We start from the raw sequence: 14,962 nt of genomic DNA, 5'->3' as shown, positions 1-14,962 counted from the left end.
TCACATTCCATTTTGACTGATTGATTTACATACAAATTTACATTTTAAAGTATATAATTATATTAAAATAAAGAGAATACCCAATTTGCTTCATCATATTATTTTATTGTTTAGGCTACAACTTTCTATTGGGTCTTATTGAGTATACAGGTTACAGTTGTGAGTAAAGCCTATAGGCTTCAGTTATGAAAAACACTTTCAATAACTTTTTTAACCTATTCTTCAGAAAAGGCAAGCAGTTTGTCTCATTGAGTTGTAGGAAGCAAAATACATGTGCTCATTCAATACAATTACAGAAACACGTCTGCTCAAATGTTACAATATAACACTGATGTCACAATTTTGCGAATCTGACAATAAAATGCACTGTTTTTGCCAAATGTTTTGAAACGGCAAACGCCTGTTATCGCTTCGGACTTCAGTATCAAACCTGTCTGATGTAGCAGCACTGCGTGTAACTTCACACATCACAGAGCAGCTCCAACCTTTTATTACATCTAGCCTTTTCGTTTCCCACCAAATAACTCATAAAGAGCCAATTTATTTAATGTCTTACTGCTGAACGTGGAGTAACTGCGTAAAAATGCAAGTCTTTAAAATGTAAACACCCCTTACCGCTTTACTCACCACCGACCGGCTAGAGTTTCTCTTCTTAATGCTTCGACCAAACATGACAGTGTGAGGAAATTAATCTCAAAGCGTGCAACGGGTCGCCGACTCAATAGGTTGAAATTCTCTCTCTCTCTCTCTCTCTCTCTCTCTCTCTCTCTCTCTCTCTCTCTCTCTCTCTCTCTCTCTCTCTCTCTCTCTCTCTCTCTCTCTCGGCCCGTCCCACCAGTTTTTGTGCAAGCTTTTGAATTAAATTACTGCATTTCAGTTTTTTTTAACAAACCCAGTAAATGTCTGGTAGCCTACATAACACTATAGCTAAATGGTTGAGACCTTTTCTCAAATTGCACTTACATAAACCACATATTTCGACGGTTTAATTCTTTCAAAAGTTCAGTCTCAGAGTAAAAATATTTTTGACAGAAATCAGGCATTATAATAGCCTACCACGTCTCGATTAGGCTATGTGATCATGCATGCTACTGTATTGAATGTGAATTGTTTAATTTGATATATAATAGGCTACACACACAAGTTTTTCCAAATTTATTGATGGTTTAAATTAGGCTACCATTTGTTTAGCATTTTGAAATTTAAAAAAATTCTAATGAAACTGGGGTAGTGACGGGAGATGATGTAACTATTTTAAATATGTTTGATTACCATAATACATGTAGAAAATGCTTCAGTTTAAAATATTCATTTTAAGTCTAAGCATATACGTTTGCTAAAATTGAAGAGCAAAGCACTATGGACACACTAGAAGAAAAGGTTATAGAACCTTAAAGGGACAGTTCACCCAAAAATAAAACATTTGTCATAATTTACTTATCATGTTGTTACCAATCAGTATGAGTTTCTTTCATCTGTTGAACACACAAAAAAAATGTTTAAAGAATGTTGGTAACCAGACAGTTGACGGCACCCATTGACTTCCAAAGTATTTTTTTCCTAAGTCAATGGGTCCCGTCAACTGTCTGATTACAAAAAATGTTTTAAACATCTTATTGTGTGTTTGAAAAAAAATAAAAAAAAAATAAAAACTCATACAGGTTTGGAACAACATGAGGGTGAGTAAATGATTTAAAAATTTTTTTTTTTTTTTTGTGAACTATCCCTTTAACGGGTTCTATCAGGTGCTTATGTAATGTCAGAATTAGGTAATGTTACTGTAAATGTAAATGTATTTTTTGTATTTTCTGTATGCATGTGAAAAGCCCTTCTAGGGACAGACATTGCAAATTAGCCTTGGCTATACATGTTGTAGTGTGGTACATGTTTATTGTTCACACGTGTCCCTATTAAATAAAATTAAAATTAAAAATTAAATGAATATTTGGAACCCATAAAAGGCTCTATAGAACCAATTCATCTTTTTCATGGTCATGGGTTTGATTCCTAAGAAATTCATGAACTGATTAAACCAAAGGCCTTTTAAATTTCCCATTCTTATAAGAGACTAAATGATTCATCAAATGTGTTATTCAGTAAGATGCAAAGCAAAATGAGATCGACAAAGGACAAGTAAAGAGACACTTCCTTGATCACTAATGGAGAAGGTCTTGGTGTTCAGTATTTAAGTGGGGATCAAAGAGCAAGCTCAGTATTTTTTTCTGCTTGTAAGAGAATGTGTGAGTAAAACTTTCAGCTAGATGGAAACAATTAAGTTTGTGAACCAACACAGAGTTTTGGCCAATCTTAATGCAGTCTGCTTCAAGAGTCTAAAGAAACCTGAGAAATTGTACCTTATAAAATATTTATAAAATATTTACTGAACTCTTTTTTCCAGAGAAGAATTCAGTTATGTTAAGTAGTACACGTGGTTTAATTGAGGTTCAGTTGAATCCAGCAGAGTTTCACTATGACTCCTGCAGGTGTCTGCAGTGGAAATTGTGTAAGAAGACTGTGAGTCGTCATGGTGACAGTAAACATTACTTGTGTCAAATTCTGGGTGCTTCACCTGTAAAACGTATCTTCCGTGGCCTCAAATATACAAAAGAGGCCACATAAAAGAGTGATAAATCCCTTAGAGTAAAGGGAAAGCTTTTTACAGGAAGAAGAGTCAGCGTTGTTCCAGTTCCACTCAATGTCAACAAATGTTAATGGCTTCAAACAGTTCATGAGTCTCCCTCAAATGTCTCCCAGGTCGTTTGAGTTGAATGTGAGACCAAATACTCACTAGGGTTCAAATCTGGACTGACCAAGGCCAAAACATGAGCCTGATGGACTGGATCTCAAGCCATGTCTTGGTTGTCTGCAATTTGGGCAGGAGCGTCTAGTGGGAAAATAACCATTCCTCTTTAAATAACAACTTTTCAATTGTGGGAAGGAAGTCATTTAGCAAGATTCCTCTGTACTCATAAGCAAAGTACAACTCTGCTGAACCAAACTTCCCATATTCTGCCAAAAACTTCATTCTGTCTTTGACGTTTTTCTGAGAGTATAGTGCATTTGCTTTTTTTCTGGTTACACTTTATTTTAAGGTGACATAGTTACATTGTACTTATTCAATAAGAACTGAGTAATATGAATTAACTACTAAATATACTTACTATAGAGTTATGGTTGGTTTAAGGTTAGTTAATTGCAATTATGCATAATTTACTGTTATTAGTAAGTACATGTAGTAGCATGTAACTACGTCACATTAAAACAGTGTTACCAATTTTGCTAATTTCCTGACCAATTAAGACAATGGTTAAGACCATTAAAAGCTTAGTGTTTAGCAATTTGGGGCTTGTCCTCTTTCTTTCTTTCTTTCTTTCTTTCTTTCTTTCTTTCTTTCTTTCTTTCTTTCTTTCTTTCTTTTTTTTTTGCATGTGTATGTATCAGCATATTAGAATGATTTCTGAACGATTATGTGAAAGGAGTAATGATCTAAAGACTGAAGTAATGATGCTGAAAATTCAGCTTTGACAACAGGAATAAATTACAATTTAAAATATATTAAAATGGAAAAAAAGTTATTTAAAATTGTAATAATATGTTAGTTTGATCAAATAAATGCAGCCTTGGTAACTGGACTTCTTTTAAAGAAACATCTCAATCTTGAACGTGTAAATATTCCTTTCATATTCAGTTAAATGGATTAGTCTGAGACCAAACACCCCTTTGAAAGCTATAATGATGTGTCTTATAGCACCAGTAATATTAGCACCACCGAATAGTCAGAATTCCACTTCCTTGGACACAACACGTTCCATTCCAAAACAATGCTAAACACAGAGACTGTGTGTTCTGGACTGGGATGTTTCTTTCATTTAGGCTCACTGTGCTTATATTGCTTTCTTTGGAATTTTAGAATAAAACAGATAAAAAGGCACTGTAGTCTGCAATGAACATATCTTCTAAAATGATGTGTTTAAAAACAAAACAAAATTCTAACTCAACTTTGACTTTTCAGATGACTAAAATTCTTTTAGCATTAATATTTCCCAACCGTTCAAAAGTTTGTGGTAAATTATATTTGAAAGAAATTAATACTTCTATTCAGCAAGGATGCATTAAATTGATCAAAAGTGACAGTAAAACATTTATAATGTTACAAAAGATTTCTATTTCAAATAAATGTTGTTCTTTGGAACTTTCGTCAAATAATCCTGAGTAATATTTAGAAATAGATCACACTCTTTCCTGTCAGCAGACCTGACCAGTGCACTTGCATCTTGAAACTTCAACAAGAAATCCTTTAGCTGGAGGAGGGAGTGCATTTTCCACAATAACTAACACATATCCCAAAAACTCTACTGCCATCCTATGGATACAAGAAAAACTGCATGTCAAGTTTTCTAATGTTTTGTCATTTATACTCATGCTAATTCTGCTAACAATGTTGAAAGAATAATTTAGAGATTTTTTTAACCGTATGAAAACACACTCAAACTGAAGATAAAAAAAGCTAAATTCTCTCTTGTGCATGACCTCTAAACCAGAGCTCTTTATTGGATCATTTTGAACTGGATTCTGCTGGTTTCAAGAATGATTGGCTTCAAGAAGAACAGCAGCTGCTAAATTGTTTAACAGGACATTGTGTGGTTGACACCCATTAGACGTCTAGGGAGGTGGAGCTGGACGTCATATGACTCTGCAGTGAGCAGTACTTGGCATAGATATACTTGGGGCACGTGGTCCATTTAAAGGGATAGTTGACCCAAAAATGAAAATTAGCTCAAGATTTACTCATCCTCAAGCCATCCTAGGTGTTTATGACATTCTTCTTTCAGACTAATGCAATCGGAGCTATATATATATATATATATAAAAAATGTCCTGGCTCTTCCAAGCTTTTTAATGGCATTGAATGGCCGTTTATGTTTTGAAGTATTTCGACGGTTTAATTCTTTCAAAAGTTCAGTCTCAGAGTAAAAATATCTTTGACAGAAATCAGGCATTATAATAGCCTACCACGTCTCGATTAGGCTATGTGATCATGCTACTGTATTGAATGTGAATTGTTTAATTTGATATATAATAGGCTACACACACAAGTTTTTCATTCTACATTGTGAGAGTTTGTTACCAAATTTGTTGATGGTTTAAATTACCATTTGTTTAGCATTTTGAAATTTAAAAAAATTCAAATGAAACTGGGGTAGTGATGGGAGATGATGTAACTATTTTAAATATGTTTGATTACCATAATACATGTAGAAAATGCTTCAGTTTAAAATATGAATTTTAAGTCTAAGCATATACATTTATTGTGGTAAACAAGTTTGCTAAAATTGAAGAGCAAAGCACTATGGACACACTAGAAAAAAAGGTTATATAGAACCTTAAAGGGACAGTTCACCCAAAAATAAAACATTTGTCATAATTTACTTATCATGTTGTTACCAATCTGTATGAGTTTCTTTCCTCTGTTGAACACACAAAAAAAATGTTTAAAGAATGTTGGTAACCAGACAGTTGGCGGCACCCATTGACTTCCAAAGTATTGTTTTAGCTGGACGTCATATGCAGTGAGCAGTACTTGGCATAGATATACTTGGGGCACGTGGTCCATTTAAAGGGACAGTTGACCCAAAAATGAAAATTAGCTCAAGATTTACTCATCCTCAAGCCATCCTAGGTGTTTATGACATTCTTCTTTCAGACTAATGCAATCGGAGCTATAAAAAATGTCCTGGCTCTTCCTAGCTTTTTAATGGCATTGAATGGCCGTTTATGTTTTGAAGTCCATAAAAGTGCATCCATTTATAAAAGTGCTCCACACGGCTATGGGTGTTAATAAAGGCTTTATGAAGCGAAGATATGCGTTAGTGTAAGAAAAATATCCATATTTAAAACTTTATCGACTAAAATAACTAGCTTCAGATGGCTGTCGCATCGATTTTTTTTTTTTCGACCTGACGCATTAACAAACGCAGAAAACTGTTGTATTTGATACAAAACTAAATAGACTAAATCAAAGGGAAAAAGTCATAACTGAAACTATTTCATAGACTTACAACTTTCCTGAGGTTAGTTTGTTAAAGTCATTGCATTCTTTCAAATTATTTTTTAGTAGTTAGTGTTATTTATCTAATATTGATTATACTTCCGGCATAGGCTACATTTAAATTGACGCCATGATTGTCATCTCAGATTTCGATGTGTGTGTCATCCTATGGTGCCTATGGTGTCATCAGTCGATGTGCCGTAGCCTACTGTGTGAAGTAGCCTATAGTTTCTACGACACTACAGTGACACCTAGAGGGATTACAGAAAACACAGAATATTGTGCTAATGCCACTTTCGCGCGTCGTTCCTCCCTCATCTCAAACATCATTCACTCACGGGTGCTTGTGACGGCATGTCTCAACGACGTCTCAACAGGTAAATGTGGGCTACTTTCAATAAAAAGTCCAACATATTAAGAATACCTTTAGCTATGTTACTATGTGTAATGATGAGAGTAGCTAACTCCGTGTATAGAGCAAAATCGAACGTTTCTGCATGGGCGATTTTTTTTTTTTTTTTGACACGACGCACCAGTCAGTTAAAAAAGTCACCTCTCGCCACATCATATTTTGTCTTTCTACATAATGTTGTCTTCTAGGCTTTGCGGGTTGTTAGATTGTCACTTTATTTACAGATTGTGTGAATGTTAAAGTTGGAAATTAAGTATTTCTGTGCTATCTACCTGTGGACATCGGGCAGCACTGTAACAATCTCCTGCCATGGCAAAAGTATCTCATGGTCATGGATGAAGGCAAATTTCCAGTCTGTGGCTATGTAAATAAAAAAATATGCCATTATACATTTAATATCACTATATTAAAGATTAAAAAGCATAAAACTGAATGAAAAAAATGAATGAACAAGGGCCCTGACTTATCTATAGGCTAATATCTAGGCCTAGCTAAATTTGTAAATCTGTGTATAGTTTATTCGACACTGGCAAACTTCTCTCCTGCTTAGGTTGGATGGGCACAGCCTGGACAACAACACAAACAAGGTAATGTTGTTAAATAGATAATTTGTGCATTGATAAATTTATAGTCTTGCGAGTTGCAATGAAAGTCAAAGGGATGAAAGCCTGTGTGTGCATGAAAGCCTATTTAACCTAACATATTCATTTAACCTTTGTTACACATCTTGTGTTTTAAATCATGTTTATTTGTGAGATGCACTCATCAATATTTAATATTTCAAATGCAGAGGCACATGTATCTGAAGACCTCGGTAAAGTTCTCTTCTTCGCCCATGAATGATCAATGGGATTGTCAGAGTTCATATCTGAACAGTAGATCTGAGAAACAGAAGAGGTAAGCAGAATTTTTATATTTTTTAAAGTTACAAGTTCTCTTAAATCAGGAATTCTTCCTTTCTATTGTGCCATATAACAAAGTTAACTTAACTCGGAAAATGTGGCACTTTCCCTCAGCTGGACTGAGTGGCAAAACATCCTACAACGTGACTGGATTTACTACTAGGGGAACCTGCGAAAACAGGTGTAAAATAAACAATCTTCTTAAACTAAAGGTAGTTGTGGTAATTCCTTAGTTACTTAAAGTTATTGCACGAATCGTATCCTAGTCATTTACGGTAGTTTATGCTTGCACGGTGCTCCTGATAATTTTTTTGATGAGCTTCACATTTAATTTGTCCATTTTTATTTGGTAGAAGAAGATGATATTTCAGCAAAAACAGTTGGCAGGTAAGAAGCTCCCGATCAAAACCATGTTAGAGGCGGTTATTATTACAACATGATTTGTCGATTTAACAACAGCAGGGTGCCTTGTAGACTTGTTATTTTCAATTAGAAAGAGTTCCTCGCCTATTTTTTTACGAGCATGTTCATTTCCAAATCCATTTATTTAATGATTTTAAATGTTATTTATTAATTATTAAATTTCCCCCAAGAACCCCCTGGACGGTGCTATTGATTGTAGCATGTGTTTCCGTAGTGTAGTGGTTATCACGTTCGCCTAACACGCGAAAGGTCCCCGGTTCGAGACCGGGCGGAAACAAGTTTTAATTTATTTTTATTTTTTACTTTTGGACTAAAGAATAATTCTCTAATCTGTGGAGCAAAGGTGACTCTTTCCGTTTAGAAACAAAGTAGTTAAGCTTAACTTCTCTTAATGTTTTCTCTATGGTAGTGCTTAACATTATGGATGCAATATACTTTGGCCCACAAGTAGGATTCATGGCGCTGTTTTATAATTTCCGTAGCTGGGTATTTAAGTATCTGTCAATCATTCACAGTCAGTACTTGTATTTTATCTTGTTCAGATTTGTAAAACATTTTAATGTTTTTAACATGTATTAAGACATTTTTAAAAATAACTTTTACTAGTAAACTCTGTTCTGCTATTTAATTTAAGCTACATTTAGCATAGTTCATTTACAGATTGAAAATGCCAATGTGCTGATTGCCTCTTAAAAAAAGTAACATAAATGTTAAGCTAAATAAAGTTAAGCAACGTGATAACTAATACACTACAGAAACATTGATGGTGATTTATTTTTATTTATAATCCTTTTCAGAAAATTGTCCAACATGAAAGGCGAACTCAACAATTTGACACTTTTGGCAGGTACCTAGAATAACTTTGTATAAGACTTTTCAAGAAAGATGTAGCCCTGTGAGAAGTTTTTATCTTAATCTTGTTTGACCTCATTTTACTTAGTACATTTTCACACAAATAAGTACAAGTACTAAGTACCAGTCATTTTTAAATAATTTAAAACATTTGGATTTCACACGTTCAATTTTCTATAGTTACAGGTCTCACCGTAGTTCATGATGTGGATTATGTTTATTTTTATTTCATGAACTCACACAGCCCCTTCAGTTGGTTGACAAATCCCTGTGGGAGTATCATGTGTTTCCGTAGTGTAGTGGTTATCACGTTCGCCTAACACGCGAAAGGTCCCCGGTTCGAGACCGGGCGGAAACAAATTTTGCTTCTGTTGTTGAAATCATTTGTATGCCGAGTCCTTATCCAGGTCATCGTTTTGGACCCTGAAACTGTGTAAAATCGACTCTCTGTTTGAAGAACTATTTTCAGTCAGGTGCTCATTTGAAAAAACAACACATTGTTTCCACCTGTGGAATGCAAAAATGTTCTTGTCCCTTTCAAATAAGTATGTCAACATGATAGGCCGGCACTCCTCAACAATTTTACACTTTTTTTTAAAAGCCTAACTTTGTTTGAAGAACTATTTTCAGTGAGCCACTAGTTTCAAAAAGGCACTATTTGTTTCCGCCCGGTTTCGAACCGGGGACCTTTCGCGTGTGAGGCGAACGTGATAACCACTACACTACGGAAACACATGCTGCCCCCACTGGGATTTGTTGAACAACTGAAGGGGCTTTGTGAGTTCATGAAATTAAAATCAAAATCACTTCATGAACTTTAATTATTGAAATAGTACTGGTACCTAGTACTTATAGTTATTTGTGTGGAGGATAATCTGAAAAATCAAATACATGCTTTTTTGCCACTTCTCAAGGTGACAAAGGTTTATCTAGACTAGAGTCGCTAAAGAAGTTACCAAGCACATTCTAGTTTGAGTTTTAGAAGTAGGTATAAAACGCTTACTGATTTGACGGGTAACAAATACAATTACCGATGGTTGGTTAGTATTACAGTTTAATATTTTAATCATCATTAATTTAAACTCACAAAGCCCCTTCAGTTGCCCCATAAATTCCCATGGCAGTGGTAGTAGCGGCATGTGTTTCCGTAGTGTAGTGGTTATAATGTCACCCTAACATGCGAAAGGTCCCTGATTGGAGACTATGCAGAAACAAATATTTTAAAGTTAGCTTTTTAAAGTGTCCTTTTGACGAAAAAGAGTGTGACGTGAAAGCCAAGCCCAGAATTTGTCCTCTGCATTTAACCCCTCCAAGTTCTCACACACACTTGAAGTGGACAGCACAGGGAGAGGGAGCTATTAAGTGCCTTGCTCAAGTCACAGGTTTTGGGGGTGGGAGAGAGCGCTATTCATTCACTCCCCCCACCTACATTTTCCTGCCGGTATGGAGAATCAAGTTACATTGAGAATCAAGTTATACTGAGTCATCAGGTTACAAGTCTGACTCTCTAACCATTAGACCACGACTGGATAGATTGTGTGTTTTCTACCATGCCAAATTAGTAGTTTATAGTTATTCTGTGCTGGTCATAGGTTTGGACCCTGAAACTGTCAAATCGACTCCCTGTTTCAGTATTTTCAGTGGGGCACTTGTTTAAAATTGCTACATATTGTTCGCGTGTAAGGCGAACATGATAACCACTACACTACGGAAACACTTCTAATACCTCCTCTTTTCAAACTCTGGTGCATTAAGTAGACTCTAATAGACATTTACAGCAGAAGTGGACAATCTGACAAATCTAATACACATTTGAATGACTTTTTGCCACTGCACGGTGGTAAAAGTTTATCTAGACCAGTGTTTCCTAACTCGGGGTCACTAAAGATTTACAAGGGATTGCCTAGCACAATCTAGTTTGAATGTTAGAAGTAGGGATGAAATGGTAATTAGTTTGACAATAAACCACAATACAATTCCTGGTGGTTAGTATAACATTTAAATTTAAACACACTTCATGAAGTGGTCATGTGTTTCCGTAGTGTAGTGGTTATCACGTTCGCCTAACACGCGAAAGGTCCCCGGTTCGAGACCGGGCGGAAACAAGTATTTTAATGTTGCTTTTTTAAAGTCTCCAGTTGATGAAAAAATCCTGACGTGTAAGCCATTTCACGTCAGTCTGAGGGTAGCCCAAACTCAGAATATTTCCTCTGCATTTAACTCACATTAGGAGCCATGAGTAGTGAAAATTCAAAGAAAATTGAAGAACTATTTTCAGTAAGCCATTGTTTTCAAAAAGCAACACATTGTTTCCTCCCTATGGGAACCTGGATGCTAAATCTTTTTTTGTTGTGGTAGGGGGGCAGTCCTCACCAATTTTACTGTTTTTAAAAAGCCAAATTTTGTTTAAAGAACTATTTTCAGTAAGCCACTGGTTTCAAAAAGCGATAATTTGTTTCCGCCCGGTTTCGAACCGGGGACCTTTCGCGTGTGAGGCGAACGTGATAACCACTACACTACGGAAACTCATATGCTAAATATTAAAGCATAGGCTATTTTTCCTATAGGGAAATAATTGTTTTTACAACCGAGGGAAATTGACCCTTCGCTAAGCCCCGCCCTCCTTAGTTACTGTTGCTACGCCTGACAAAGCTTTAGCGCCTGGCACGTCTATTACAGTATGTATGCACCGGTGTCAGACATTCCCAAGGAGATAATGATTAATAAATAATAATACCAAAAAGGGCTTAGTCCCCAGAGGGTTAAGTTACCTAGGCAACCGAGAGAGCCGGTCAACATGACAATCACGCAAGTGTATTTACAGAGCCCGTCTACGAAGAGCCTGGCCACTCCCTATTAAGTCCTATTGTACCGAATTTTGGTTGTAGTTCCACCAGAGTTCTGATTGGTCAGTGTCAAGTGTATTCTGAGTTGGGAACCGAGAGTTGGGAACCGAGAACCGGTTCTTATCCAGAGCCGGTACTGTTTTTGAAAAAATACTGGAACCATGTGAAATTCATAGGTTTCGGTTCCGAAAACGGTTCTGGTGGGGGAAGGGCTGGAAGCTTATCCTTTAATAGCGACGTCTCACCTCATATTAAAATAGTAATGAATGCACTGAAAAGCCCTCGCGCTACTCAAATACGTTTTGCATCAATTATCAACGCATAGAGAGAGAGAGAGAGAGAGAGAGAGAGAGAGAGAGAGAGAGAGTATTAAAGACAGTCAGAGCTGCACGATTAATCTTTAAAAGATCTCGATTCAAACACCCACGCGATCTTATTCCTAAATAACAAAAACCTCACCCCTGAACATTCAAATCTGTTTGCGCTGTTGTTGACCCAGAGAGAGCAGTTGTCAATATGAAACGGCTTTACTACCAGTATCGATATTTATGTTACAAATATTCAAATGATCACAGAAGTACTGAGATAAAAGTTTATAATTCGAGTATAAACACTGATGTCTACGGTAGCAACCAAAATATTGTAAATCACCTTCGCTGCCTTCAGATAACGAGTGTAGCCTATCGATTACATCTGATGCTTCAAAACATTTATAAAGACGCAGTCCAAAACTTCATTGTGTTCAGAATTTACAAAATGTATAGAATGAGCGAGTGCATCATGAATGCCTTTTTTTCAAGCGTTTTTTTGTCTTATCCTGAATTACTACGTTAAGCGTTTACACTTGGACTATACTTTAGACTGACGTATCGCAGCCGCTGCGGAGTAACGTTAGCCCAGTGCTTGCGTGACTCGTCATAGACATAAATAGAGAGAAGTAGCTCCGGCTACAATGTTCTTCCGCAAGACGCGTGCAGTTCTGTTTATTAACTGCTAGAGCGCTGATTTATCCAGTAATGAAACAAGTAAAGTCTTTATGAATCAATCATTCAAAACGATTTTAAAAATAATCTGTTCTACACACATCTTACATTCAAGCATATTCTACCCCTTCTGAGAGGTATTCTCCACTGCTGGAAATAGAGTAAGCTAGGAGAGGTCCCAAATTATTCTACAGAATGCAGACATTTTTATTTTCCTTCAGAAAAAATATTTTTTTTTTTGCAAAAATTGCTTAATAATATGTTGAATTTGTTGACATTACCAGTCTGTTAAACTCATTTGACAAGTATAAAAAATAAACACAAAAGGATTGTGGATTTTTCACTTACTACTATTTTTTTATTAGTTGTTTTAATATTTTTTTATTGAACCGGAACCGGAATCGGAACCTGAAAATTTCTTACGATTCCCAACCCTACTCACAACGACACCATGGCTGCAGCTCCAAGGAAGGTACAGCACGGCGCCATACGCGTGCTCACTACTGTCAGAGAAGGTGATGCCACATGGTCGTCCACCTGGCCATGTGTGAGAGCTCTGGTGAATCTGAGTAGCCTCAGGTCAGCATACTCTTCGAGGAGCTTCACTGCGTCTTCACGGACTTCTTTGGACAGAGCTACATCCCAGGTGTCTTCTCTGCAGTGCATCACTTTCGCTTCTTGAAAAGCTTTTCGGATCAGGATGGCTCCCATCTGTCTTGCTGGAGCCACAAGGCCAAGGGGATCATAAAGACCAGAGACTTGATTTAACAGTTCTCTCCTGGTGAGTGGGTCTGGGGTTTGGCTTCTTACTTCGTCCCTCAGTAAGTCCTGGCCAATGCGCATTTTTCTCCTTTTCTTGGAGAAGTTCACTGCAACCATGACGTGTAACTTGTCGTCTTCAATGGTGTAACCGAGGCAGAGGGCTTTGTTATCCTCTTTAGTCAGCTGGTTCGGCAGGATCACGGGTCTTTGACTCCATCTTCTCACCTCTCTGCCCTTTCCTCCCACTTTGATCGGAGTAGACCCAGGGCTTCATGAAGAATCCTCCTGCTTTCAGGATCTGCTCGATGTTAGACGTGAGGAGTTTCAGGTGGTCGAGGTCGTTGAGAGAGGTTAGGATGTCATCGACATATGCGTCTTCCTCCAGCACACGTCTCTCTTCTTTGAAGTGGCTAAATGGAGGTAAGTTGCCGGTCACTTACATTTTCCTGCCGGTATGGAGAATTGAGTTACCTTGAGAATCAAGATATATTGAGTCTTCGGGTTACAAGTCTGACTCTCTAACCTGGTGTGTCCTCTACCAGGCAGTAGTTGACTGTGCTGGTCATCGTATTGGGCCCTGAAACTGTTTGAACAGTCAGTTGCTCACTTGAAAAAGCAACACATTGTTTCCTCCCTACGGAAACCTGGATGCTAAATCTTTCTTGTTGTGGTAGGTGGGCAGTCCTCACCAATTTTACAGTTTTTAAAAAGCCTAATTTTGTTTGAAGAACTATTTTCAGTAAGCCACTGGTTTCAAAAAGTCACACTTTGTTTCCACCCGGTTTCGAACCGGGGAGCTTTTGCGTGTGAGGCGAACGTGATAACCACTACACTACGGAAACTCACATGGTAAAAATTAAAGCATAGGCTATTTTTGGTATAGGCAAATAATTGTTTTTACAATCGAGGGAAATTGACCCTTCGCTAAGCCCCGCCCTCCTTAGTTACTGTTGCTACGCCTGACAAGCTTTAGCGCCTGGCACGTCTATTACAGTATGTATGCACCGGTGTCAGACATTCCCAAGGAGATAATGATTAATAAATAATAATACCAAAAAGGGCTTAGTCCCCAGAGGGTTAAGTTATCTAGGCAACCGAGAGAGCCTTTCCACATGACAATAACGCAAGTGTATTTACAGAGCCCGTCTACGAAGAGCCTGGCCACTCCCTATTAAGTCCTATTGTACCGAATTTTGGTTGTAGTTCCACCAGAGTTCTGATTGGTCAGTGTCAAGTGTATTTTAAAACATCATGGCTTCCCACACTTGACAAGGCAAGGACTTGATCAGACTCAGGATTTCACTCGTTCTTCAATTTATTCGACCAGTGAACAAGGAAGGTGAAAAAACATAAACATAAACAAAAACATAAACATACAACAAATAAAACAAATTAAATAAAGTTCAATATTTCCCATCAAATACAATAAAGCACAACAAAGTACATCAGGCAAAGGGTAAGTATATTTTACACATAGATTAACCATTACTTCATTATTTATCAACCCAGGTGTAAACAGTGTAAATCAGGCATTGAATAACCAGAAAGCCAACTCTACTTTTAAATTAACTTGTTATTCTTTGTTTAGCCTAGATCATTCTACACAGAATTTATATATGACAATTTCATTAATAATTTCAACCTAAATGAAATAAAGCATTTCACACGATTTCACTATGAATTCGCATAAGATGACTTCTGTTCAGAAATGGTTAAGTCTCTTTGTACAAAGC

The 14,962-nt window shown here is 36.9% G+C and overlaps 2 protein-coding genes across 6 annotated transcripts in view; one reads left to right on the top strand and one right to left on the bottom strand.

Annotated features, from left to right (window-relative positions):
- The window catches only part of prickle2b (prickle homolog 2b), a 78,780-nt gene extending 77,734 nt beyond the window's left edge, over positions 1-1,046 (bottom strand). The window contains exon 1 of one of the 2 annotated variants that reach the window (XM_079596999.1): positions 616-1,046. In XM_079596999.1, the coding sequence (XP_079453125.1) occupies positions 616-672 (57 nt within the window). In that variant the 5' untranslated portion in view covers positions 673-1,046. The remainder of the gene's footprint in view (positions 1-615) is intronic. The other variant, XM_079597000.1, reaches the window with a different exon arrangement.
- Positions 1,047-6,173: 5,127 nt separating this feature from the next.
- LOC306990309 (uncharacterized protein) overlaps positions 6,174-14,962 on the top strand; it is a 54,042-nt gene continuing 45,253 nt past the window's right edge. For 3 of the 4 annotated variants that reach the window (XR_013795849.1, XM_079597006.1, XM_079597005.1), the window contains exons 1-3: positions 6,316-6,426; positions 7,252-7,358; positions 8,584-8,633. Coding sequence is in view for 2 of the 4 variants with exons in the window: in XM_079597006.1 (XP_079453132.1) it covers positions 7,258-7,358; positions 8,584-8,633 (151 nt within the window). In the remaining 2 variants the exon portion in view is untranslated. Of the gene's footprint in view, positions 6,427-7,251; positions 7,359-8,583; positions 8,634-14,962 lie in introns of all 4 variants that reach the window. The other variant, XR_013795850.1, reaches the window with a different exon arrangement.

The sequence above is a fragment of the Phoxinus phoxinus genome (assembly GCF_949152265.1).
Source record: "Phoxinus phoxinus genome assembly, chromosome: 22".
NCBI lineage: Eukaryota > Metazoa > Chordata > Actinopteri > Cypriniformes > Leuciscidae > Phoxinus > Phoxinus phoxinus.
This window is presented reverse-complemented; position numbering and strand designations above follow the sequence as displayed.